General features: G+C 35.8%; 1 protein-coding gene across 1 annotated transcript in view; it reads left to right on the top strand.

Moving 5' to 3' along the window:
- Positions 1 to 27,253, top strand: part of LOC142353072 (importin-7-like) — an 85,232-nt gene that overhangs the window by 8,401 nt on the left and 49,578 nt on the right. The window contains exons 5-13 of the mRNA XM_075405266.1: positions 2,200 to 2,403; positions 4,727 to 4,870; positions 5,276 to 5,486; positions 7,994 to 8,182; positions 16,312 to 16,476; positions 16,823 to 17,036; positions 17,307 to 17,485; positions 17,641 to 17,815; positions 21,401 to 21,624. Of these exons, the coding sequence (XP_075261381.1) occupies positions 2,200 to 2,403; positions 4,727 to 4,870; positions 5,276 to 5,486; positions 7,994 to 8,182; positions 16,312 to 16,476; positions 16,823 to 17,036; positions 17,307 to 17,485; positions 17,641 to 17,815; positions 21,401 to 21,624 (1,705 nt within the window). The remainder of the gene's footprint in view (positions 1 to 2,199; positions 2,404 to 4,726; positions 4,871 to 5,275; positions 5,487 to 7,993; positions 8,183 to 16,311; positions 16,477 to 16,822; positions 17,037 to 17,306; positions 17,486 to 17,640; positions 17,816 to 21,400; positions 21,625 to 27,253) is intronic.

The raw sequence follows: 27,253 nt of genomic DNA, 5'->3' as shown, positions 1-27,253 counted from the left end.
TTAATTTTTTGAGCTAAAATTTTGTCTAAATATTTCAAAAAATCAGCTTTTTTCATCAAAAATTGCACGAAATAAGCTTCTTTAAGCCATTTTGATTGAATTCGCCAGAAGTAGATTCCCGAAAACCGCTATCACAATCTTGAACTGTTACAATCCAAAAAAAATTTCGTTTTTCAATCAAATCGGTTTTAAAATTTTCAATCTTTTTTATGTTAATTATAGAAGAGAACAGTTCAAATCCAAGCTCACTGATGATTTCTTCAAAATGCTTCCTTAGCAGTTCAAAAATAATGTATCTGGTTTTAATCAAAAGCTTATGGTCGCTTTGACATTTTAAAATGTTTGATTTTTAAATAAACAATGGCTTATTGAACTTCGCTTATATTTCTCTTACTTTGGTCAACTTGCCCATATCTCACGTTTTTCGTTTTGTCATCTCATTACTGAAAGGTCACATATCTTATTATTAGCGCTCAGGATGAGACACAATGGATTTTATCAAAATCTTTTAAGGCCTATTATGGTTTTAACGGCTTCAACACCACTTTATCGAATAACTTAGATGAATTTTTTACTTGTCTTTAACTGTCGTTTTTACTGTCTTTTTAGTCTTATGAATTTTTCTGGATATTGACAGATCTCATTGGTTTTTTTGGCGAAATATTTCAGCCTATATTCTGATCTGATTTGATTGCTCTTGGCTTTCATGACTTTGAAAGCAGCTGTTTTCGAAAAAAACAGAAGTTTTTTTTATTTTTGCCCTTTTTTTCGACTTGTTACTTAGTCTCATCAATAAGAGGTCATATACCATAATACTAGCTTTCAAAGAAGGAGCAATGGAACATGTTTTGAGGGGCAAAAGATGACTTTACGGCTTTGACTGCGTTTTCTTTCAGGTTTCAATGGAATTAGTTTTTGTTTTCTATTTGATCTTTTTGTAACAGCACAAAAAATTGAATCTTGACAGGTCTTAATGCCTTCCGGTAGAGGCATAGCTGATCGTAAACCTGTTGGATAATCTCAGCTGATATCTTATAGTTTTCATTGCTTTGAAATTAATTGTTTTTAAAAATATAATCGAACTTTTTTAACCTTGTTGTTTTTCTTCGTCTAATTGTTACCGCGCTTTATTATGGACTGGTTCCATATCTTTTCTAGTGAGGTACAAGTTAAGTACTGTTTAGTTTCAGTTTTATCTGACGCTATTGTGACCTCGTTATTAAGTCTTTTTTAAAAAAGTGTGGACATAAAGTTTTGGATGCAATTAATGTTTGTTGTTATTGTTTGATTTTTTTGTTCTTGACTCCCTTTTTAGTAATGGCTGATCTCATCAATCTAATGCAGCATTTTTAAACTTCATTTAGTTATTTGCGTTGGAGGCGACCTTTTTATTCATACATCATTTTTTTCGGGGTTTTTATCTGTTCCTCATATGGTGGACAATTATGTAAAAATGTGGATGAGCGGGGTCGGAACTTTGCGAAAGCACATTACCGAGCCTCCTTGTTGATTTTTAAATACTAAAATGAATTGTCTTGTTTTTCGGCTGTTCAATCGATCTTTGAATTGTCTTAGCAATATTAGAATTGTAAAGTAAATCGTATTGGACTTTTTCACAAAAATCTTTTTTAAGAAAAATCTCGAGAGATGTGAGTCCAGCGGAAGTATATTTAAAAGTAATAGTTTTGGGACCAAACTAGAGAATCATCGTTCTGTCACAAAGATTGCCTACTACAAAAAGTCCTGGGCATCAATTAATTTCTTAAAACACGCAATATTTTGTTTTTTAAATTGTAGAATAGTTGAGGCTAATAATATAAAACTTGGCCTTGCCCCTTTAAGAGCAATTCATGCATTATTAGTGTGTCATGTTCCCAATTGTCGCGAATTGATCATAGATTCCAGCATATAGGGTTCCCGATTTATTTACCTCTTCCAAATTTTAACATCATAAATTTCACCTCACAACAAAAAACCCAGCGAATCTCTAATTTTGAATTTCAATTGCATAAGCAAAAAAATCAGTTTTAAAGGGTGAAAGAAGTAGGGGTGAAAAGGCTGGACACATAACCACAGGTACTATATTACATGATGGTTTATTACATACTAAACCATCATGTAATATAGTTTTCTATAACCGGGGAGTGGCCCTGGGAAATAACCGAAAAGATCCAAATGATGAATTAACTGTATTTACAGGTACAAGAAGACAGAAGAGTGTGGACCGAGGAATGAAGTATTGAGAGTGGCTATGTCTCAGTTGTACAACAAGGCAGCTGGACTGCTTGCTGACCAGACAGAGGCAGTGGTGGAGATGAGGAAGTTGATTCTAAAGATATTCCACTGTGTCACTCAGTACTTCTACCCTCTTGACACCATCTCAAACGAGAGTTGCCAACAGTGGTGGGTACTGCTTTCTCTCATCTCAAATATGAACGAAAAATCAATAATAAAACCAGATAGAACTTCAAAAGCATCAAAACAGCCTCAGAAATCAATAATGACGCTATTTGGTGCGTTGTATTCGAAACTAAGTGTTGGGGCATCATTTTAACTGCGCTCAAACAAAGTTTGTAGCGATTAGCCCTGTTTTGTAATGTCATTTTTTGTCTTGCCTTTTTTTAAATCTGACCGGGAAAATGTGACGTTTGGTATTGAGAAACGCGATAAACCGGTAAAGCCTGAGAGCATTAAGCCACTCTGAAGTTCTCTCAGAGCCTTTGTGGTCTTACGGAAACCGAACTGTTGAAAGGACATAGGCTCATGATGTGAAGGGTGATTAGTTGATTTCTGGACCCCCTTCCCCACTCCAACCCACACACTCACTAACTAGACCTAACCTTCTCTTACCCTCTACCGTTCGTCTGAGAGCAGTTCGGTCTCAGCCTGTTATGCCGAATTCAGATTAAGCGAGCGATGATTGAGGTTAATATTGGTCTCCTGGTTGAAGTAACGAGCAATACTGAATTTGAGTGAGCTAATTTGGGTCTTACTTCGTTTTTTTAAAGATTGAAACAGTTGACTTCATTATCAACTTCCGCTTGGAAACGTGGAACGATATCTGAGCATATTAGTTATTAATTGCTCACAGACAAAGTTTGTAGCATTTATATTAGTCCTGTGGTCTTACGTTTCGAAGAGGAGTATTGTTATTCTTCAGATTTTTCGGCCGAAGCAAGTTTTTCTTAACTTGATCAGTGAATTTTTTAAGAACGTTGACGTCTGTTTTCGAAAATTGGACTTTACCCTCCCAGCTACCCCCTTTTGATAAGGTTAGTTCACGATATTATTTGCTCGACTCTTCTATTCGTTTCCGGTATTTTACTGGTTATTTTTTAATGCAATTTTTTGCTTGACCGATTTTTCATCTGCCCATTTGACTTCTCGTCCTCAAACACGGGATAAACAGGTAACACCCGGAGGGTATTAATTTCTCTTAGAGTGTGACGGCTGGTGTGAAGGGCAGTTCTTAGAGTTTGACTCCGCTCTCCATCCCCCACTCCCCTTCTCTCTCCACCTCATTCCACCCTTTACGCGAGACCCCCGGCGCTCATCGACGCAACCGCATGCTCACCCCACACCCTCTCTAAAGCTAGCCTACCAAAACTGCAGCTACTGATAGAGACAACCTCTCGTCAGCCGTTGTAGAGCAGTTCGACCGTCATTAGTTGGTTATTTTCTGTTTTTTTTTGCTCCGTTGTGCGCATCGAGTTTTCTCGAACAGCTCAAAGCGTGTTTGCGTTGAAGTCTTTACCTCTCAACAATTCTATACATGTGATACATAATTTTATATGTTTAATTGCTCTCGAACGAAGTTCGTAGCATTTATTGTAAGCGTGTTGGTCCATTTTTTTAATGTAAATTTTTCGCTTGTGCGTTTTTGCGCTTTTCTTCTAGAACTTTCTTTGACTTCTCAAGTGACTTTTTTCAGCTCTCGTTATTCATTTTTGAGTGATCTCTATTGCTCTCACACCGAAGCAAAGCTTGTTGCTAAAATAAAATCGAATCCAGCATGGCAACACGAAGGCCAAGATAGCCGAGTGGGCAGTGCTTCTGGTGAGGGAGAAGAAGGCCAATAGTTCGAATCCCGGCGTAGCCGACTGTTTTTGCACTCATAAAAAATTTATCTATGCTACGGCCCCCTGAATTAATTTGCATCGCCTGTCGTTCGAGAGCAATTCTTCCGACATTAGTCGGTTTATCTTTAAAAATAGAGTTCTCGGAACTTTAAGGCAGTGAGAACTTCTCTGGAAGTTGCTCGAGGCTCATCTTAAACGCTCAACAGATATATACTATACTTTGTGCAGACTAAAATCTAGTTATCAAGAGGGAAATGGAGATAAAATTTTTTTTAGCCATTGAGCAATGTTGTAATTCTGAAGAGTTGGAAACAAACTTTCACCACAGTTTGATCTTTGGAAACGAAATGCCATACCTCAATCAGTTAAATCAACCTGCTAATTTCATCATAATTGAGAACACTTAAAATTTCGTTCCCGTTTTGGTTGGTACTTGTTGGTACTTTTGTTCCCGTTCAAGCTTGACCTTTTTGTTGGTACTTGTTGCAAAACTAGGACAAGATATTAAGCTTAGCTGTAGTACGTAGTTATCGTAAAAACCGCGTTTGATACATTACGTAGCTTTTGCATTAACTCGGTTAACGATTCCCTAGCATAACTCAGACCTTTTAGTAACATAGTATTGTGAATTAAAGAAGCCTGTTTAGGTTCGTGTTGTGTCAGAATGTGCTGGAGCAGCAGGTGCCTGAGCAAGTTATGACGTCGCTGGAGGATGATGAGGAGAAGGAGGGCTGTGTGTGGTGGAAGGTGAAGAAGTGGGCATCCCGAATTATGCACAGGCTCTTTGAGAGGTATTTTTACGAATTGTTACCACACATTCACTGGTCGATTTCCTCGTACTCCTTTAAAGGAATTCTGGGAGTTGTTCTTTTTGAGGCTCCTTAAAACATTGGTTACATATTTTCAGCGGTCAGGTGGCATACAATGTGAAAAAGTCGAGTAGGATATGCTCCCTCCCCAAATACTTGACGAAATTTCATTCTACTGTGTGAACAAACAAATGCATTGATAATTGTTTGCACAGAGCCTGATAAGATGTATAACTGTAGCCTTTATAATTTCTTTCTACCATTATAAAGCTTATATGTCATTTTCTATCTGGGATGAAATCAGCTCCTGCATGCACTGCAGCACAGCTAATTTGTAATACTGGAGGTTTTATTGGCGGTGTACGTAGATCGTTAGTGTTGTTACAGGTTTGGCAGTCCTGGGAACTTGATCAACAACTCGTATGAGACATTTGCTGCCTGGTTCCTGAAGACTCTGGCCAGTCCTGGCATGTTGACATGTCTGACAGTGTTGGACAGGAAGAGACAGGGTCAGTTCATGGCACCCAGGGTGTTACAGCACACACTTCAATACCTCACCTTGTGTGTCAATCACTCCATCTGCTGGCTCAAAATGAAGGTATGGCTTGAGGTTATGCGTCGGAAACCATAGACAACGCGAACTTCCCCCTTTTTCTCCCCCGTTAAACAAAGTTTTACTTTCATAAACCTGTGAACAAACCCACACGCGTTTTGATAATAAAAATAATAATGATGCTTGTTGCTTTTAAGAGTAAGTTCTTCAAATTAAATAACTACTATAAGGGTGTATAATAAGAACAGCTAATATTACAGTGAGGAATCCGATTGCCATGACCAAAGCTTATATTACCCCTCCTAATTAATTGATCGCAAACGAAGTGGTCCTTTAGTTTTTTTAATAGCCGCGAGGGCGATAGCTGAGGGTATTATTGGCCTTCTCTTGGTTTTAATTATTTCGTCGTAGAAGACGACTCTTCGATTCGTTTCCGGAATTCTTTTGGCTATATTTAATAGCCGCCCTCATCTTCTCAGCCGGCTATTATAGCGCTCCTATTTTTTTTTACAATTCAAAGAATTTGAATTGTATTGGGGCGCTGTCTTTTAAGATCTGTTCACACATTTTCATGATTTTTGAAGTCAAATTGGAGTAGTGATTTTGGTCACGCCGAAACAGGAAGTGGAGCGAAGAAGCGAGTAGTTTTGCGGCGGGATTTTTTTTCGCTCTAATTTTTAAGTAGAGTGAGAAACCGGTGTTTGAACAAATATTTGCTTTCTCGCTAGTGGTTTTTCTGTTCCCACGCGGCAATTTCACTTTGGTTTTTTATTGGTTTTTTCAATTTTTTGGATTGGATTTTTTCTAAATGGTTTTTCCAAGCCATGCGTAGTTCATTCCAGATCTAGTTTATCGTTTAGCCAATGAAAATTCTTTGAATTGTACGTCAGGACTTGTCCTGCTATGCTTTTTTACTTCGTCGAACAAAAAAATGTTTCGCTTTACCTCATTTTGCCGCTTTTTCAACATTTTGCGTGAAACCTTTTTGACTTTTCTAGGCTAGTTTCTCTCTTCTCTCATTCTGCTGAAAGTGATTTTGAACATCAGTTGCTAAGCAAAGCAATTCAAAATGAACAGAGTCAGTATAAGAAATTGAAGTCAGAAATGGAAGCGGGATAAACCCTTAAAACCCAATTTTAGATGCCTGCTATTTGAACGTCGTTCCTATAAGTCTTAGTTACCATCTCTTATGCTTATTGGTGTTGATAGTAGTCCCTGTAGCCTCTCTCTAAGAAACAGAAGTATGTTCAACTACGAAATGCCATCAAAATAAATCGGATTTAAAAAATGTTTTTGTACAAAGATCTTTTTTTTTCAATATCTTCTATTCTTTTAATCCCAATCAGGCTTGTTGGAATAAACGGCGGCTATTTTCTGGCAATCTGCGGGGTGTGTTTTTTTTTCGTCGTCAAGATTTTTGTTATGACCATATGAGGTCACAATCAGTTAAAATCTGCTTTTTGTTCTTTCGTTCATGTAGTTTCAACTTGATGCTGCGCGTGACGTCATTTTTAACTCTTATTGAAGCGAGTTCTTTGTTCATTTGCGTGATTGAATTTTGTCACAGGCGACTTACCTTACTCTCAAAAATGACTTCCTCACTCTCAAATTGACTTTTAATTGCTCTTGAACCAAGTTCATAGCAATTATTGTAAACGTGTGAGTCTTTTTAATGCAAAATTTTCGCTTGACAATTTTGACTTTTCGAGTGACTTTTACACCCTTGACTTTTTGCGTTTCGCGTGATCTCAATTTCTCTCTCAATCACAATTTCAAACAGCTGAACTCAATTGGTGGCAATTAAATACTAAAAGTCAAATGAAAAGTGCGCCAAAACTGTTGTCATTTTTTTACTTAATAGTACTTTTTTACTTTTACGAATCTTAATAGTGGTATATGTTAACCTCTACTTTTGTTATTTGAAGCTCACTATTGAACTTGTTAGTCCCATTTAGGCTCCCACTCCCCCACCCCGACTGAAGCAGGCTGCAATTGATTAGAGCTCCCACTGGTCGTTCGAGAGCAATTCTTCCGACGTTTAGTCGGTTTTGTTTAAATTTGGAGCTGTTGAAGTTACACTTTATAGTTAATGTTTTTTAGTTATATAAGTTCAGGTTTTTTGTCAACGATGGTTGTTACTCTGCAAAATTTGTACTATGACTCCTAACAAGGTGTTTTCGAACTTTCGGATTGAAGCAGTTTTTTTTAGAAATGGAAATTATCTTTATAGATCTTTACTGGATCCATTCTGTACCATGCGTTTTAATTGAAAAGTCTGTTCTTGCGTTTTACTTGTAAATTCCATTCAATTTATTTGGTATCCTCATCACCTCACTGAATATGATCATCTATAACTGATATTTTAACACCCAGTTAGTGCGCAGACAATTGTAATGGCAGGCACGACCTCTTTCTAAACTAAAGCAGAAACTGTTAGTTCTAAAACAGCGGGACGGGAAAGAAATAAACAGATATATTTTTACTGCTGTGTTTCTCAACGGGTTTTGATGTTTCCTCTCTTAACTGATTGATCAGTTACTTGTCTGTTGCAGAGTCAGTTGGGGGTGTTGGTGCAGGAAGTGTTGTTCCCACTGCTGTGCTTCTCCAAAGAGGACGAGGAGCTGTGGAATGAAGACCCCCTCGAGTACATTCGAGTCAAGTTTGATATATTCGAAGAGTTCTACTCTCCTGTCAATGCAGCCGAGACCCTTCTCATACTCGCATGTAGTAAAAGGAAAGAGGTGAGATAGTTTGTACGAGTTTTTAATTGCTCTTGAACGAAGTTCATGGCAATTATTGTAAACGTGTGTGTCTTTTTTCATGCAAAATTTTCGCTTGACAAGTTTGACTTTTTGCGTTTCGCGTGATCTAAAATTCTCTCTCAATCACAATTTCAAGCAGCTGAATTCAACTGGCGGCAATTTAATAGTAAAAGTCAAATGAAAAGTGCGTCGAAACTGGTGCCATTTTTTTTCTTTAAATCTTAATAGTGGTATATTTTAACCTCTAATGTGGTTATTTGAAGCCCACTACTGAACTGTTTAGTCCCATTTAAGCTCCTCCTCCCTCCCTCCCCCCCGACTGAAACAGGCTGCAATTGATTAGTGCTCCCACTAGTCGTTCGAGAGCACGTTTAGTTGGTTATGTTTAATAGCCGCCCTCATCTTCTCAGCCGGCTATTATTGCGCTCCTATTTTTTTTTACTTCGTCGAACTTTTTTTCGCTTTACCATTTTGCCGCTTTTCGACATTTTGCGTGAAATCTTTTTGACTTCTGTAGGCTAGTTTCTCTCTTCTCTCATTCTGCTAAAAGTGAATTTGAACATCAGTTGCTCAGCAAAGCAATTCAAAATGAACAGAGTCAGTATAAGAAATTGAAGTCAGAAATGGAAGCGGGATAAACCCTTAAAACCCAATTTTAGATGCCCGCTATTTGAACGTCGTTCCTATAAGTCTTAGTTACCATCTCTTATGCTTATTGGTGTTGATAGTAGCCCCTGTAGCCTCTCTCTAAGAAACAGAAGTATGTTCAACTACGAAATGCCATCAAAATAAATTGGACTTAATTTTTTTTGTACAAATTGCTTATTGGAATCAACGGCGGCTATTTTCCGGCAATCTGCCGGGTATGTTTTTAAGATGCGCATGGGGTTTGGTCAGCCAAATAATGTACTGGACTGCCTTCAGCAAAAATCCGGTGGGCTTTCCGGCTAGTCCAGTCTTGAATCACTGTGTACATATTGATATTCCCTTTGTTTTTAGAGATTTTCAAGACGAATTAAATTATTATATTATTCAAAAAAATGTAACTAAGTCATTAAAATAGTTATTAATAGCCGCAAAGTGATAGCTGGGGCTATTATTGACCTTCTCTTGGTTTACTAAAATTAAAATAATGTGAATTGTGTTGAGGCGCTGTATTTTTACGACCCGAAGAGGAGTATTGGAGAAGTTCTTTTTCTACGACCCGAAGATGCGTTTTGGACAAAAGTAATAACATTCAGCCTGTTTTGATACTTTTTTGATGTTTTTTGTAAATAATGGGAATTTTTCGCTAATTTGAATGTGATTCAACTATTTTACTGATTTTTAATCTATTTTTGCAATTCTTGCCCCACTGTATCATTTTGTTTAATTTATTGGCAAATGAATTAAAGCCTCATGCCTGTAGGCTCTGTTTATTACGAAGAATAGAAGTTTCTTTCTCTACAAAGTTGACACTTTGTATAAAAATTTGATGAATTGAGAAATTTTACAATTTTTCATTTTTTTTTCGACAATAGAGATGTTGGTGACCTCATTAGGGCTTGGTTGATATTTGGTGGCTAGATTTCTAATTTTCATTGCACGAAGCAACGTTTTTCGTTTTATGTGTTCTATGAAAAATAAATTGAATTATCCTAATTTTTCACGTTAATTTGTTTTGGCAAAATTTTGTTGGTTGATGTATGATTGTTTTTTTCTCTGCATTGATGCGTTATGTGAGGATAAAGCCTATTTGAAAAGCGAGTTTTTTGGGGTATACGACTTCGAGGCGTTTCCGGAATCCATCCGGCTATCTTTTTTAACCAGTTATTGGAGTGAGTTTTGAAGCCGGTATTGAAACGCGTGAGTAGTCTGCGTGCTGAACTGAATTGAAGAGTGAGAGAAAACGAGCTTTTTGCTCATACCGTTATTTTGGTTTGGAAGTTTGATTATATAGTTTTATTTAGGGTTGTTTGACAGCGGTTTGAAGGTTTTTGGTTATAAGTGAATTTTTTTTGTTAATATGTATGTTTTCCAGCTATTTTGTGAATTTTAGGCAAATTGCAGCCATTTTATTTGCTTCTGTTGTTACAATATTTGTTTTTTTTTGAGAAACCTGACAAAAACTAAAAGAAATTTTTGACCTTTTATTTTTTTGCTGTTTTGTGTGTTTTTTTTAAATCCTAGACTCATTTTTTAGCCTAATGTAAACTCCTTGTTTGGCGAACATTTTATTACTCTTTTTTTTGTCTCAATCATTATTTTTTTGACTTTATGTGCCCTTGTAATATAAAAAATAAGCTAGTTTTGTTTTTCTTATTTAAATTTTCTTGCAGGAACTATTTTTAATTGCTCGCAAACGAAGTTTGTAGCAATTATATTAGTCCTTTCGGTCTTTTCCTATGCAATTTTTCGCTTGACCGATTTTTCGTCTGATCCATTTGACTTTACGTCCCCGAAAACGGGATAAACATGTAGCGCCAAGCGGGCACAAACGGAGACTTATACTCATGGTTTGAAGAGCGGTTCTTAGAGTTTGAAGAACCCCCACCCCCTCAATGTGCTGTTGCCCTCACCCCACTGCTGCCCCCATCAGCCCCCCGGTGCACAACCCCCTGGCTATCTAATGAGGAACAACCGCTCGCCAAAAACACGCAATTTTTTTTTACTAATTTTCAATTTTTTCAAGCTTTTTGAAACTTTTTTTCATTTTTTGTTTCATTAGCCCTAGGTGTCGAGGAACCTACTCTAGGATCTGACAATCTGTTACTGCATAGTTGCTAGTGGTAAGATAATGGTTTCTATATTTTAACATTGCGAATTTTAGCATTTTTCGACAAAACTTGCAGTTTTTTCAATTTGGTTGTCATATATTGTCATTATTCAAGTTTTTCCCTAAACAGGGGCCAGAAAAGCTTAAGGGTTTGATAATAAGTCACCGAATTGTTTTTTGGTCATGGAATAGTTTTCAACTTTTTAATATCACAGCTTTTTTTGATATTCTGATATAACTTACAATTTTTTTAATAGCCAAATTTTTTTGTTTTTTTTTTGTTCATTTGCCTGATTAAAATTTTGCTCACACGTGACTTACCTCACTCACAAAAATGACTACCTCACTTTGAAATTTACTTTTATTTACTTTAACTCAAAGAGATAAGGTCAAATGGGTGTGTCTCACTCTAAATTAAGGTTATTAGAGAGCAGCTAATAGAGGCAGCAAAAACTTATCAAAATGTGACATATGGGCCTTCAATGAAAAACTGAATTTTTCGGTCTGTCTTTTTCACTGTTTTTTGAGACTGAAGATCTACGAAGCTATAGCGGCTATTCTCTGGCATTCTGCCAGCTAGGTTATCAATGTTAATGAAGTTATGTTGTCTTTAGTTTCATCCAGCCTCAAGAGCCAAGGAGCTTTCTCTAGGGTTTGATAATGGGTTACTGTATAGTTTTTAGATGTAATGTATTGTTTTTCGAGGTTTTAATATCACTAATGGTAGTATTTAAAAAAATTGCTTTTTTCAAGTTTTTTTGAAAATGTTTTATTGTTTTTTGTTTTCTCCAGCCTCATGAGACAAGAAATCTCCTTTAGCACTTGATAATAGGTTACTGCATAATTTTTAGATGTAATGGATTGCTATTCAAGATTTTAATATCAATTTTTTTTTTACAAAACTTGCAACTTTTTTCAATATTTTTTAAATTTTTCTGTCATTATTCAGGGTTTTTAGCCTCAGGGGTTGAAAACCTCCTTAATGGTTTGATAATTGATTGCTGAATATTTTCTGGTGGTAATAGAATGGTTTTCAACATTTTAAAATCACAAACTTTTTAAAACAGCAATTTTTTTTGCTTTTTTTTGACTTTTATTGTCATTATTCAAGTTTTTCCAGCCCTAGGAGCCAGTAGACCTCCTGTAGGGTTTGATGGTAGGTTAATGAATTTTTTTTGCCATGGAATAGTTTTCAACTTTTTAATATTACAAATTTTATCTATTTTTTGATAAGACTTTCTCAAATATTTTTTTCAAATATAATTTTCTCAGCTATTTCAAATTTTTTTATTGAAAATTTTGTCATTTTTTCAGCTTTATCCAGCCTCAATAGCCAAGGAACCTCCTTCAGGGTTTTATAATACGTTACTGTTTAGTTCTTAGATGAAATGGAATGTTCTTTTTTTAGCATTTTTCAAAAAAAAATTTTAATTTTTCAAGTTCTTTGAATATTTGAATTTTTTCAATTTTTCGTAAACTAGGGACGCAAGGACGTCATCTGAGGTTTGACAGTAAGCAGCTGCATAGTTTCTAGAGTTTGCGGAGTGGTTATCAATATTTTAATGTTTCGAGTTTTAGAAGATTTTTTGATAAAGTAAAAATTTTGAAGAATTATGTTGCAAGTTTATGGATCTTTATGAGACAGTGAAACTGTTTTATGGCTTGAAATAGGGATACTCGATATTCTCTTGAGATATTGAAATGGTTTTGAAGATACTAATATCACCAATTTTGGTAAGATTTTGTTAAATATTGCAGTCTTTAAAATTTTTGAGTACTTTTGTCCTTTTCCGAGTTTAACGACCTTCACTGGCCAAAGAAGCCTTTTATGTCTTGCAGATGGGTTACATGACAGAAATCCTGAGACAAATTTCCTTCACTGAGAAATGTGAAAACTTTTGTTTTGAAGTTTGCACTTTCAGTTTTTTGTATGATTTAATTACTAAAAAGCCTAGAAAACTAGAAACTGCAGAGTCGAATATCAGCATGGAAAATTTTCCTAGCTCTCTCTCTCTCTGTGCTGGTTGGGGTTTCTTTCCTTCCCGTTCACATTTTATCTTTCGCGCTCTCTCTCTCTCTCTCTCTCTCTCTCCCTCTTTAACTCTTCTATTGATGCCGCACTTCAGCGGCTTTTATGTGGCGTGATGTCATCGTCTATTACTCTAACCTCACGCCTCTTCAATCAAGCTGAAGCTAGCCTCAATAAACATCGACTAGCTACTGCCGCAGCCAACCGCTCTCCGGCCGTTTGAGAGCAATTCTCCCGACGTTAGTCGGTTATGTTTTTCATTAGTGTGGGTAGGTATTAGTTTGCTGAATGTGTTGTTTTAGTTTTCTCCGAGTCGTCTCCGAAATTCTTCCGGCTATTTTTGTAAGATTTTTTCACACATTTTCAAGATTTTTGAATTCAAATTGAAGTGATACTTTTGGTCACGTCTGCAATGGACGTGGATTAAAAAAGGAGGGGTTATTAGGCGTGAAATTTTGTCAATCTAATTTTCGAGCAGAGTGAGAAACGGTGCTTGTGCAAAAATTCGTTTTCGCTTGTGGTTAATTGTTCACATGCGGCAGTTTGAACTCGATATTGACTGTTTTTCAGTGCTTTTTCGTATTTTTATTTAAATTGTTTTTCCAATCCATTCATAATCCATTCTAGGTGTATTTTATGCTAGTCAATGAAAATTGCTTGAATTGTAGGTCAGTAATTGTCGTACTATGTTTTTTTTAATGTTTCGTCATCAAGATTTCTAAGATTAATGTTGAAATCTTATGACGTCACAATCTGCTTTTTGATAATTCGTTCATGCATTCTATATATTAATCGCGTGAACAAAAGTTGGCTTGTTTTAGAGGCAGCATGTTTTAACACTGAGCAGCATGTTTTAACAGTACTACCGAAGAGCACGGTTAAGCGGATGTTAAATTGAGGTTAATGACCAAAAAGTATGTTTCTAATAGGTCATTGACCAAAAAATGTTACAAAAAGGTCATTGACCGAAAATTTTGCTAAGAGGTCGTGCCATCTACCGAAAAATGCTTTGCGAATCAGCCTGTTGCCGAAATTTTTTGTTAAAGAAAAAGACAATAATTGGTGATTCAATAAACAAAAACAATATTGAACAACAATAAACAAAAACGGCGAAAAAATCATTGGCCGATTAGTTCTTCAGAAACAGGTCTGTGACCAAAAGCTTCTTCAGAAAACGTTCTGTGATCGAAAAGCTTTTCATATGGAAAAGGTAAATGATCGAAACTGTGTCAAGACAAAGAGGGTTTATGACCGAAAAAAATATTGTTTTTTCGTAATTCATTTGAAAAAATTGTTTTTGATGGAAAAGAATGTCATGAAAATTTGTTAAGGAAAAGTCACTCACCGAAAACGTCAAGGATTAAAGGTGGATGATGGAAATTTGTTTTGTCAAAATTTCTTGTACGAAAGTTCATTAATACAGAAGAATTTAGCCAAACATTTTTTGAAGTGAACAGACCCAAAAAGTGCCGGTACAAAAACCAGTTAGGTGCCAAAAAACTATATATGACGAAATTGAGGTCTTGAAATAAATACAATTTTTTAGCGCTCAGTAGAGGACTTTTTCATAGTAAGGGCTGTTACTAATAAATTATTGCGTACAAAACATGATAGGCATATATTTTTCCTTCTTTAATTTCATCGAGGAAAATTTTGTTGGTATCTTTAGCTACCCCTTTAACTCAATTCTGTGTTTGTCGATTTCGTAAAAGCATTCGCGAAGGCTTGCCAACGATTCCTTTCTATGAGCGCATTCCTCGTTCTGAGGCGCATCAATCGTGTTCTTATTATTACATTCATCCCTGTTTTGAGAACCGGAAATCATGGTCTCACCCAGGATCTGTTTTCTATTTTCTTTTGAACTGTTGTAACTCTCCCTCTCTTCAATTTCCTTCCCTATCTACCTTTTTCTGTTGTGCGATGTTCTATTTCTGGTCTTCAAGTCTTTTCTCTGTGATATTTTCTTTTTTACTCAAGTTTTTTCTTTTTGCGCTTGCTCACCATCTCCTTGTTGTACTCTCTCTCTCCCTCATGATTTCGGCTTATTTCTTTTTTGCTGTCCCATTTTCTTTCATTCTATCGCTTTCTTTTTTTCTTGCGTTCTTTCTCTCGCTAACTCTTTTTCCTCCTTTCTCTCTCTTTTTCTTTTCTCGGTTCCGTAATACCGTCTTCTTTTCTCTTTATATTCTGATTTTGATTCAATTTCTTGTTTCCTATCGGTTTTCTTACGGTGGGTTCCTGATGTTCTCATAGTTTCTGTTGCATTGTATTCTTTCTGTTTTTTCCTCTCATGAGTTTCGATTTTTCCTTCTTTTTCTCGTTAGTTTCTCTTTTTTCTCGCTGGTCGCTCCCGTTGGCTTTCTCTCAGATTCGCTTTTTCTGTTTTCCTCTGATTTCAACCTTCTTTGGTTCTGTCTTTTGGGTTATTTCGTTTTTTTAAAACTATTTATACCTCATTATTTATACTTCATTCTCTATGTTTTGATTTTTGTAATTGTCTTTTATTCTTAACTCACATGAAACTTTTCTTTGACATATTTGGCTCTTCTTTTTTTTGTTGGTGTCCAAAGTAGTTTTGCAAAAAAATCATTGAAACGATTGCCTGTACACCAGTTTTCACGAATAAGTTTTCTTTGAGAATATCGGTTGTAAGATAAGATGCTTTCGGATGGCCTATACGTACCTACTAGTTTGAACTGAATTGCGCGCATGACGTGACGGCTTACCAGAGCGAGTTTATTTTTGCGTGATAATTTTTTTGGTCTCACGTGTCACTCTGAAAGAGAAGATAAGGTTAAGTGAGTGTGTGTGTGTCACTCTGATTGGAAATTATTTGAGAGCAGCTAATAGAAGCAGCAATAAGTTAAACAGATTTTAAATCAAAATATAACATCTAATAAAATGAAATTTGTTTTTGGCCAGTTTACTATTTTTTTGAGACTGCAGATATACAAAGCTGTTGCGGCTATTTTCTAGCAATCTGCCATCTATGTTTATCCTTTTTTTCGTACGAAGTTTACAAATTATTACTTGCTCCACCAGATTCATAATGTGTCATTTATCTCATTTGATCAGAGGTATCAGAAACTTCGTTCTGTCAGTGAAATGCTTTTTGTTTTAATTAAATTGGTGGCAACAAAATTCAAAATATTGATGGCCAGAAATCTGCGGTTACCAGTTGTATTTACCGACTGAAAGTGAACATATATTACGCACAAATTGAGCAGAATTTGCTACGTGATACTTTTAAAAAGCGCCTCAGCCTCATGCCTCTTCAGCAAATTTTCTGAAGTTGCTGGTCTGTGAATGCATTGTCTGCTTCAGGTGCTTCCACAGACGTTGCAGTTTGTAGTTGGAGTGTTAACAGCAGATCCTCCGATGGAACCCCAGAAAAGAGAGGGAGCTTTAAGACTGATTGGGTGCCTTGCGGATGTGTTACTCAAGAAGAAACTGTACAAAGTGCAAGTGGAAAACATGCTCGTCTCACAGGTAAATAGTTTAATAATAATATTAAATTCAGATATAGAAAAAACGTTGTGGTTCTTTGGGACAAAGGTGATCCTACTGTATATGGCTATGTTCTTAGTGAAAAGTCTTAAAATGTAGGGTTCTAACCCAAAATCAATCTATGAACTTTATCATAGCACTGCCATCTATAATAAGTCAAACCGAGCTCCTGAACTTTGATGGAATGAGTTAAGACCAAATCTAAATTAATCCCGTCTTGTGAAATCGTCTTGATTAGAATCCTCAGTGACTTACCTCGCACCGATTAGATGTGAGCTCTTTAGCAACTATCTCATGCGCAACACCAATTAGTCGTGTTGTTTGACAGGTGATACCACAGTTCACGAGTGAGTTGGGCTTCATGCGTGCGAGGGCGTGTTGGGTGGTCAACCAGTTTGCTAGTGTGCGGATCAAGGAGGAAGCCACTCTGAACCACATCACACAGGGACTCCTCAATAGTATCCTGAGCGAACAGGAACAGATGCCTGTCAAGGTCAATGCAGCGGTAGCTCTACATTCTGTACTTGGCCATCAGGAGAAGGGTTAGTTTTTAATTGCTCTCAAATGAAGTTAGCAATTGTTATTAGTCCTGCCTTCTTTTTATGCATCTTTTCCCTTTACCGATATTTTGTCTGAGGCTTTTAAATTTTTGTCCTCAATAACGGGATCAACCTAAGCATTACCTAGATTCACAGTTCAGACATTATCAGGTGTGGCTAATCCAATCAGATTCCTCCAGAACAGTTTTGATATGACTTAAATTTGTGATCTTATTCGTTTTTAATTGAGCTATAATTTCTTCATGTTTTTAGCTGTTCCACTGATCCAACCGGTGGTAGCGAAAGTGCTGGAGACAGTTCTGATGTTGATCAGAGAGACAGTGAATGACGATCTGAATGGAGTGATACAGAGATTGATTGCCAACTTCGAAGACGACATTGCACAGTATGCTGTCAACATTGCACATCACCTTGCAGAAACATTCAAAGTGGTCAGTTGATTGATTGAGGGGGAGAATCTCTAAGAAAACCTTAGGGGGGGGGCAATATTTCTGTTGGTTCAAGTAAGAGCTGATTAAATTTCATGACATTAATTGGCATCATTTCTGTTTTTGTTGTATTGTATCCATTCATGATGGTCTTTCAGGTGCTAGAGCGTGACGATGATGAGAATGTTGAGGACAGGGCAATGACTGCTATGGGTCTGCTTAACACGATAGAGAGTCTGGTCAATGTGTTGGAAGAGAACAAACCAATCATGCAGCAGTTGGAGCCTGTCATTCTCTCTATTGTCGGATATGTCCTACAGAACAACTCACAAGGTCACTCTTTTAATTGCTATCAAGCGAAGTTTTAGTCCTGGGACCTTTTTTGCAATTTTTTGCGTGACCGATTTTTCATCCGGCCCTTTTGTCTTTTCGTCAGCAAAAACGGGATGAACATGTAATGCCAAAAGGGCATTAAGTTCTCTTAGAGCATTTCAGTTGACTTGTCTCCAAGCGATTCTATGAAATTGGGTCGAGGAAGTGTCTGAAGGGCGGTTTTTAGTCTTAAAAGTTTGACCCCATCCGTTTGAAATAGGTTTGTGGTTAATAGCCGCCAAGCGATTGCGGCTATTATTATTGGAGAAATCGTGTTTTTTACAATCCACAGAATTACATTCCAGCAGGCATTTGTTTTCATTAAAGGCCCAAAGTGTGCTTTAGTAGTACTTCAAGTGCTTAGAGTGGTGCAGCTGCTGGGATGGCCTTAATTTAAGGTTAAAAGGTCATTTTTTATAGCCGCCCTCATCTTCTCAGTCGGCTATTATAGCGCTCCTATTTTTTACAATTCAAAGAATTTGAATTATATTGGGGCGCTGTCCTTTTTTTAAGGTCTGTTCACACATTTTCATGATTTTTGAAGTCAAATTGGAGTAGTGATTTTGGTCACGCCGAAACAGGAAATGGAGCGAAAAAGCGAGTGGTTTTGGGGCGTGAAATTTTTTTTGCTCTAATTTTAAAGTAGAGTGAGAATACGGTGTTTGAACAAAAATTCGCTTTATCGGTAGTGGTTTTTTGTTCACATGCGGCAATTTCACTTTGATTTTTACTGTTTTTTCGATTTTTTGGATCGGATTTTTTTCTAAATGGTTTTTCCAAACCATTCATAGTCCGTTCTAGTTCTAGTTTTTGTGTTTAATCAATGAAAATTCTTTGAATTGTACGTCAGGACTTGTCCTGCTATGTTTTTTTACTTCGTCGAATAAAGAAATGTTTCGCTTTACCGCTTTTTCAAAATTTTGCGTGATATCTTTTTGACTTCTCTAGGCTAGTTTCTCTCTTCTCTCATTCTGCTAAAAGTGATTTTGAACATCAGTTGCTCATCAAAGCAATTCAAAATGAACAGAGTCAGTATAAAAAATTGAAGTCAGAAGTAGAAACGGGATAAACCCATAAAGCCCAATTTTAGATGCCCGCTATTTGAGCGTCGTTCCTATAAGTCTTAGTTACCATCTCTAATGCTTATTGGTATTGATAGTAGCCCATGTAGCCTCTCTCTAAGAAAAAGAAGAACTACGAAATGCCATCAAAATAAATCGCACTTAAAAAATGTTTTTGTACAAAAACTTTTTTTTTCAATATCTTCTATTCTTTCAATCCCAATCATGCTCATTGGAATCAACGGCGGCTATTTTCTGGCAATCTGCCGGGTATGTTTAGGAGTTTTGAGCTCAAAATGGTGCAATTTTTCATGTTTTTTGTGATTTTTTCAGTTTTGTATTAGTCTTAGGTTGAAATTTTTAAAAGTTGGCGAAGGTCTTTTGCAAAACAAAGTTACTGAATATGACCATTTGATGAACTATATGTTTTGGTACTACAAACACAAACATGCAAAATGATACTAATTTTTGCTATTTTTTGCAAGGTTTCCTAAAATTTTTTGGTCAATTTTTGATTTTTGTCCAACTCAAGAGCATGAAAACCTATTCCACAGTCTGGTAAAAACTTACTGCATGGTTTTTAGTGTGAATGGAGTTTCCAACTATACCATTTCGAATTTTAGAAATTTTTTGATAAATTTTTTTTCAAGTTTTGAAAATATTTGTCTTTTGTTCAGTTTTTCTCGCCTCGATGGCCAGGTAACTTCCTCCAGGGTTTGATAGTATGTTATTACACAGTTGCTAGGGTCAACGGATTTCAACATTTGAATAGAATGAATACCTTTTTTTTGATAAAATCTGAAATTTCTAAAAATTATTGTCTTTTACCTTGTTTATCGACCTTTGAGCCAATGATTTTTTTAGGGCTTGAAACTGGTTTACTGGATAGCTTCTAGAGACACAGAAATAGTTTTGATGATAGTAATATCGCAATGTTTAGCAATATTTCATTTGATTTCATTTTTTTTTTGAATTTTTCTCTCAATTTTGAGTTAATCGATCTTCAAGGGCCTATGATTTTCTTTCAGATCTTGCAGATATAATACTGAACCGATTTCAGAGACAAAAATTGGCGTTCGTTGGAGTGTTTATGAAATGTATATATTTAAAGGGATCAAATTTAGCCTTCAGGGTAAAAGCTTCAAGAGTTTTTTGTTTTTGAGCAATGAGTATATTGTTGTTTAGTTTGTTTGATTGTATTAGTTTCTCAACTTTTTGAGATGATTTTGTTTGTGCTTTGGCTGGCATTGTTCAATTGATCTGCTGGCCAGGCAGAGTACTTCTAAGTGTTTTTATTTTTTTCTTTTGATTGTCTTTTAGGACTTGTCCTTCTATGTTTTTTTACAATTCAAGGAATTTGAATTGTATTGGGGCGCTGTCTTTTTTTTAAGATCTGTTCACACATTTTCATGATTTTTGAAGTCAAATTGGAGTAGTGATTTTGGTCACGCCGAAACAGCAAATGGAGCGAAAAAGCGAGTGGTTTTGCGGCGTGAATTTTTTGGCTCTAATTTTAGAGTGAGAAAACGGTGTTTGAACAAAAATTCGGTTAATCGGTAGTGGTTTTTTGTTCACATGCGGCAATTTCACTCTGATTTTTACTGTTTTTTCGATTTTTTGGATCGGATTTTTTTCTAAATGGTTTTCCCAATCCCTTCACAGCTCATTCTAGGACTAGTTTTTTGTTTGAATTAAATTTTCGTTTCTCGCTAGTGGTTTTTTTGTTCACATGCGGTATTTTGACATTGATTTTCTGTTTTTTTTCTTTATTTTTTGATCTGATTTTTTTTAAAATGGTTTTTTCAATTCACTCACAGTCCATTCTATGTCTAGTTTTTCTGTTTAGTCAATGAAAATTCTTTGAATTGTACGTCAGGACTTGTCCTGCTATGTTTTTAAATTCGTAGTCTCCATCGATGATTCTTAGGACCTGACTGCTTGGAATTGACTTTTTCAATGACTTCTGTGACTTTACTGCTTTGCAGTTAAAATTTGTGAGCGTTACGTCATTTCTGCTTCTAGGACCTACCTCACCCAAAAAAATGACTTCTGAACTCACTTATGGAATTTCAAATTTTATGAACATTTACTAGATAAAGATCAATAGAGCGCATTTTGATTTCGAATATCAAATTTGTAGCAGCTCTTTTAGGGCTTTTTCCTTATAGACCGTATTTTTCATAAAATTGAGTCCGAATCTTAACCCAAAAAGTCTAATGTATTAAAGGACTGGTGGTCGATCTTATTTCTTTAGTTGTTTCAATTCATGGAAGGCCACAAGCGTCTATCGCGGCTGTTTTCCGACAATCTGCCGGCTATGTTAGTAACAATGTGGAATAACTTTGTGATGGTAATAAAAGAAAATGTTCATGATTGTCTTAACCACAAATTTCACGGAAAGCACCGAGTCCTAGCTGAACACCTAACATCATGCTCTAAATTAAACTAGCATAAGGGTCTTTCAATATGCATTGGTGTGTTGTAGAGTTCTACGAGGAGATACTTGCGATAGTGGACTCTCTGACAGTAACTAGTGTGTCTGCCCCAATGTGGCAAGTGTTTGACTACATGTTCACAATGTTCACACAGGAGGGCTATGACTACTTCCTAGACTTCCTGCCCCCTTTGCACAACTTTGTCACTGTGGACACGCCCGCATTCGAGGGTGACCCGGCTAGGGTGGAGAAGGTGTTCCTTATCTGCAGACAGGTAAGAAATTTTCAACAATCAATTAGTTGTGCAACACTGCAGGCGGGTAGGGGTGTCTACATTGCGCTCTTCATTGTACTATTGGGGAAATTTTGTGTGGTGCTTAATGTGAGATCGCCTGAAGGGTAAAGATATAAATATTCGAAGCAGCGAAAGAAAAATTCAGGTTCTTTTATACCATACAAAATAACCAAATTTCTGTCAAACTTTTTTGCTACACCGATTTAGGTAGAGTCATTAATTGCTCTAACAACTGTGGTCTTCATCTGACCTTTTTAATTTTTCGGCTTCAAAAATAGGACTAACAGGTAAAACCCGGAGGCCATTTTACGTATGCGAGTCACAAACTGTTTTGACGAGAAAATTTCATTGCTGCCCTCTCTAATAGCTGCCCTCAGTTTTTAAAATTCAAAGCAATTTGAATTGTAATAGAGCGCTGTCTTTTTTAATAGCCGCACAGCGAGAGCTGGGGCTATTATGGGCCTTCTCTTGGTTTTTTTTACAATTCAAAGAATTTGAATTGTATTGGGGTGCTGTTTTTTTAAGATGTGTTTACACATTTTTCAATGACTTCAGAACGGGATAAACAGGTAAAGACCAGCGGGCATTAAGTTTCATTAGAGGCCCAATGTGGACGTTAGTAGTCCTTCAAGTGCTTAGAGTGGTGCAGCTGCTAGGATGGCCTCAATTTAAGGTTAGAAGGTCATTTTTTAGGAGTTTTTGGGCTCAAAATGGAGCAATTTTTCATATTTTTTGATTTTTTTAAGTTTTTTGTTTGATTAGTCTGAGATTGAAGTTTTTAAAAGTTGATGAAGATCTTTTGCATGAAAAAAATTACTCGTTATGACCATTTTAAGAGCTATTGTTTTGATACTACAAAACACAAACACTCAAAGTGATACTAATTTTGCAATTTTTAAGTTTTTTGAAATTTTTTTGTCATTTTTTGAGTTTTCCAGCTTCAGGGAATCTCCTTTAAGGTTTGATAATAGGGTAGTATATAGTTTTTAGTAGCAATGGATTGGTTTTTAACATTTTAATGTCTCGAATTTTAGCGTTTTTTGATAAAAATCTGCAATTTTTGTGGTTTACTAATGTTTTTGTTAATTTTAAATTGCTCTTGAACGAAGTTCATAGCAATTATTGTGAACTTGTCTTTTCATGCAAATTTTTTGCTTGAAAATTTTGCGCTTTTCTTCTAGAACTTTTTGTGACTTCGCAAGTGACTTTTTTACGCTTTCATTCATCATTTATGAGTGATCAATTGCTCTCTCCGAAGTAAAGCTTGTTGCTAATATATAATCGGTTGCAGTTTGGGAAAATAAGTGACTCATATCGCAGTGGTTAGTGAGGGTGGCTATGGATCGGTAGGTCAAGGGTTGGAATCCCGTTGGGGGCAAGAATTTTTGCACCCATAAGGAAAATTTGATTTAGGCTACACACCCTGAATTAAATTGCCTCGGCTGTCGTTCGAGAGCAATTCTTCCGGCATTTGTTGGTCTCCGTTTGATATTTGTCCATTCTCAAGTGCCAGGAAATCTTTTCCACGGTCTGAAAAAGGTACTGCATGGTTTATATTTTCAATTGATTGTCTCAACAATTTAACTGTTCGATTTTTAAAAAAACTTTGATAAAATTTGCAATATTTACGTTTTTTGAAAACATTTGTCTTTTCAGTTTTTTGCCTAAGTAGCCAGATAACCTCGTAAATGGCTTGATAGTATGTTATTAAATAGTTGCTAGGGGGCAATTGAATAGTTTTCAACATTTTATATGAACGAATTTCTATTTTTTGAAATTTGAAATTTTTAATAAAAATTATTGCCTATCGATCTTTGAATCAATTAATTTTTAAGGCTTGGAATTAGGCTAGTGGATAGCCTCTAGGGACACAGAAATGATTCTTAAGAAATTAATATCACAATTTTCAGCAACATTTTAAAATTTGCAATTGCTTTCATAAAAAAATATTTATTGGGTCATTTTCGGGTTAGTCGATCTTCAAGGGCCGATGAATTTTTCAGGCCTTGCAGATAGAATACTGCAGCAATTTCAGAAACAAAAATTGGGTTTGAACGAATTTTTGAAATAGGTATATTTAAAGGGATCAAATTCTGCCTTAGGGGTAAATGCTTGCAAAGTTTTAGCAATGATTATATTTTTGTTTAGATTTTTTGATTGTTTTGTTCTCATTTACGATCATATGACGTCATATCCACTTCAAATCTGCTTTTTTTTCAATTGTTCAAGCAATTTCATTTGGAGTGCCTGCGTGACGTCACTTTCTGCTCTTAGTGGAGCGTTTTTTTTTTGTTCATTCGGTTGATTAAATTTTTGGTGACACGTGACTTACTTCACTCTCAAAAATGACTTCCTCACTTTGAAATTGACTTATACTTACTTTAACTCAAAGAGATAAGGTCAAGTGATTATCTGTCACCCTAAATGAAGGTTAATTGAGAGCAGCTAATAGAGGCAGCAATAACTTATACAGATTCTTAATCGAAATATAACATCTCAGCCCTTAATAAAGGAAATAATTTTTTTGGTCTGTCTCTTTTACTGGTTTTTTTTAGACTGCAGATCTACGAAGCTTTTGCGGCTCCTTTCTGGCTATCTGCCAGCTATGTTTTGAAGATTTGTTGACACCTTTTTCGACTTTTGCTGTCAATGAGAAGTCAAAAGTTAAGGTGGTGATTTTAGTCAAGCTGGAGTAGTAAAGGTAGCGTAAAACTAGTAGTTGTGCGGCGTAAAATTGGTTCTAACTGCTTTTAAATGGGAGTGAGAAAAGAGTTCTTAATTGAATTTTCGGTTTTGAGAATTTTTTCTGATGCTGCTCTTTGACATCGGTTTGTAATGTTTTATAACAGCCTTCATCTTCTCAAAGGGCTGTTATAGAGCTCCTATTTTATTACAATCCAAAGATTTTATTGGTTTTTTAGGTCTGTCTTCCAAGCTGTCTTTTTTAAAGATGTTTTCACGCCTTTTTCTGACGACTATTAGCTTTCGAAAAGAGATAAAGAAGTAAAGCTTTACTGCCATTTAGTTGTTATAAGTCCCTCAGTTGGAATAAGTAGTATTTGAGATGCTTAATGTACTGAAGTTGCTGGGAACGTCTAATTTCAAGGTCAAAAGGTCTTTTGATATTTTTTACCCCGAAATTGTGCTGTTTTTCTTGTTTTTTGTCAGTTTTTGACAAAAATTTTCTTTACTTGTTTAAATCTGTTTCTGATGTATATGTTGTGGTAATGCAAGTTTAAGTACAATAAGTTTTTTTGCAACTTTTGCTATTTTTTGAGTTTTTTGAAAATTTTCAATTCTTGAGTTTTTAAATCTTTGAGCCAATGAACCGTTTTAAGGGCTTAAAATTGGTTTACTGGATCGTTTTTAGTTGCAATGGAAGGGTTCTCAATATATCGATATGAAAATTTGTTCTGTTTTCTTTTAAATTTTTGTCATTTTTCAAATTTATCGATATGTATGCCCCAGTGAAACTTTTTTAGGCTTCTAATTGGGTAGTTGGACAATCTCTGGAGACAATTAAATAATTAAATAGTTCTGAAGATAATAATATCACGAATTTTAGCAACATTTCACTAAAATTTGCAATTGTTTTCAAACATTTTGAACTTTTGTTATTTTCCGAGTTTATCATCTTTTAGGGACAATGAAACTTCTTTTAGGTCTTGCGGTTGTGTTACTGGATAGATTCATCAGAAAAGAAATGGTTTTGTTTGTAGCAATGTCGCAAAATGCAGAAGCTTTTAATAAATATTGCAAATATGAAATATTATTATAGCTGCGAAGCTGTAAGCTGAGCGTAGCTATATTGCGGTGCTCTTGGTTTTTTTTGTTTCGTCGTCTGACGCTTCATTTTCGTTTTACATTTGTTCTAGAACATTCTGTCTCGTCACTGCTTAAATGGCTTTTTCGCGCTTGATTTCACGCTTTCTGCGTGACCTAAATTGCGGTTATTCAGAAACAGAATCTGTTCCTAAAACAAATTTGATTGTAAGAAAACAGATTGTATGGTCCGACAGCCGAGTGGTTAAGGCGACTGGCTGTTAATCCGGAGATCGCCGGTTCGAGACGCGACAGGGAAACTTTTTTTGCACCCAAAAACAACCTCCTTTGAAATAAACTTTTAAAATAAGTTTTATAGGCGGTGGCGATAACTATTATCAACTCACTTCTGTATCTTTTTCCATCTGTATTTTACGGCACGCAAGTCAATTTCGCAGCTATTCCGGCAATCTGCCGGCTATGTTTTAAACATTAAAATATTGTTTTTTCCACTATTTTTCATATTTCTTCAGTGGCCAATAGATCCCTTTCAAGGATCAGGCTTTGCCTTAATGGATCAGGTTTTGCCTTAATGGTAAAGGGTTCAAAAGTTTCAGCATTGATTATTTTGCATAGCTTTTTTGTCTATTTTAGTTTCTCTAAACTTTTGACTCTTAGCTGACATTGTTCAATTGATCCGCTGGGCAAGTACAGTAGTTATAATTTCTTCATTCATTTTTTGGATTGTAGTTCAGGACTTGTCCTGTTATGTTTTTTTTACTTCGTCGGATAAAAATGTGTTTCGCTGTACCTCATTTTGCCGCCGTTTCTACATTTTGCATGAAATGTTCTCTAGGCTAGTTTCTTTCTTCGATCATTCCTCTCAAAGTGCTTTACAACATTAGTTGCTCAGCAAAGCCATCTAAAATGAACAGAATCAGCATCGAAAAACAAAAGCAAAATAAACGGAATAAAGCCCAATTTTAGATGCCTGTTTCGTGACCCTATAAATTTTAGCTAACATCTCTGCGCTACTTAACACCGCACCTATAATTCTTTTTGGTTTTGATACTGGACTGTATCCTTTCATTAAGAAACAGGAGTATGTGTAACTACAAATTCCAATCAAATAGTTTGCCCTTCTGAAAATGTCCTGTACAACGATAATTTTTTTCCTTTATTTTTTTCCTCTGTTCCTTTCATGCCAATTGGTTTTATGAGTCAATGGCCGCTATTTTCTGGCAATCTGTGGTATGTGTTATCTTGTTTTTTGGCACAAATGTCGTCAACAGGTGACACATGTGTTTTACTGGTGAATTTTCCACATTGTGACATGGACTTTATTTGTTCTCATAAATTATTAGTGAAATTTGGAATTTAGCCATTTGTGTGTTTTTTTCTTTTGTCCTCTCTCTTAGTGTTAATAATTCAATAATTACTGGCCTCACTGACACTCTGAGGGATAATTGGAGCTATCTAACGGTTTCAGTTTGTCTAACTATTTTAAAGAGTTTGGCAATAATTGTTAATTCCTCTCAAACAAAGTTTGGAGCAATTATAATAGTCCAATGCAATTATAATTGTCTGATTGTTCGTGGGACCCTTTTGAGTTCAAAAACGGGTTAAACAGGTACCGCCCAGAGGGCATTAAGTGATTATGTTCCAGCCTGTTATCAATTTTTTTTACTAGGAGACTATTCGTTTTGAATTAAAAATAAGCTTTTTTGTTGCTAGTTAAGCGCGTTTTTTGTTGCTTTTTTGTTGCTAGTTAAGCGCCTTTTTTGTTGCTAGTTATATGCTTTCTAATAAGATAAGGTTTTCTGCTATAAAGACTTGATATTTTATA

This window comes from Convolutriloba macropyga, chromosome 14 (genome assembly GCF_964194025.1).
Source record: "Convolutriloba macropyga chromosome 14, txConMacr16.3, whole genome shotgun sequence".
NCBI classification, from domain to species: domain Eukaryota; kingdom Metazoa; phylum Xenacoelomorpha; order Acoela; family Convolutidae; genus Convolutriloba; species Convolutriloba macropyga.
The sequence above is the reverse complement of the archived record's forward strand: the minus strand, read 5'-3'. Positions and strand labels throughout refer to the sequence as shown.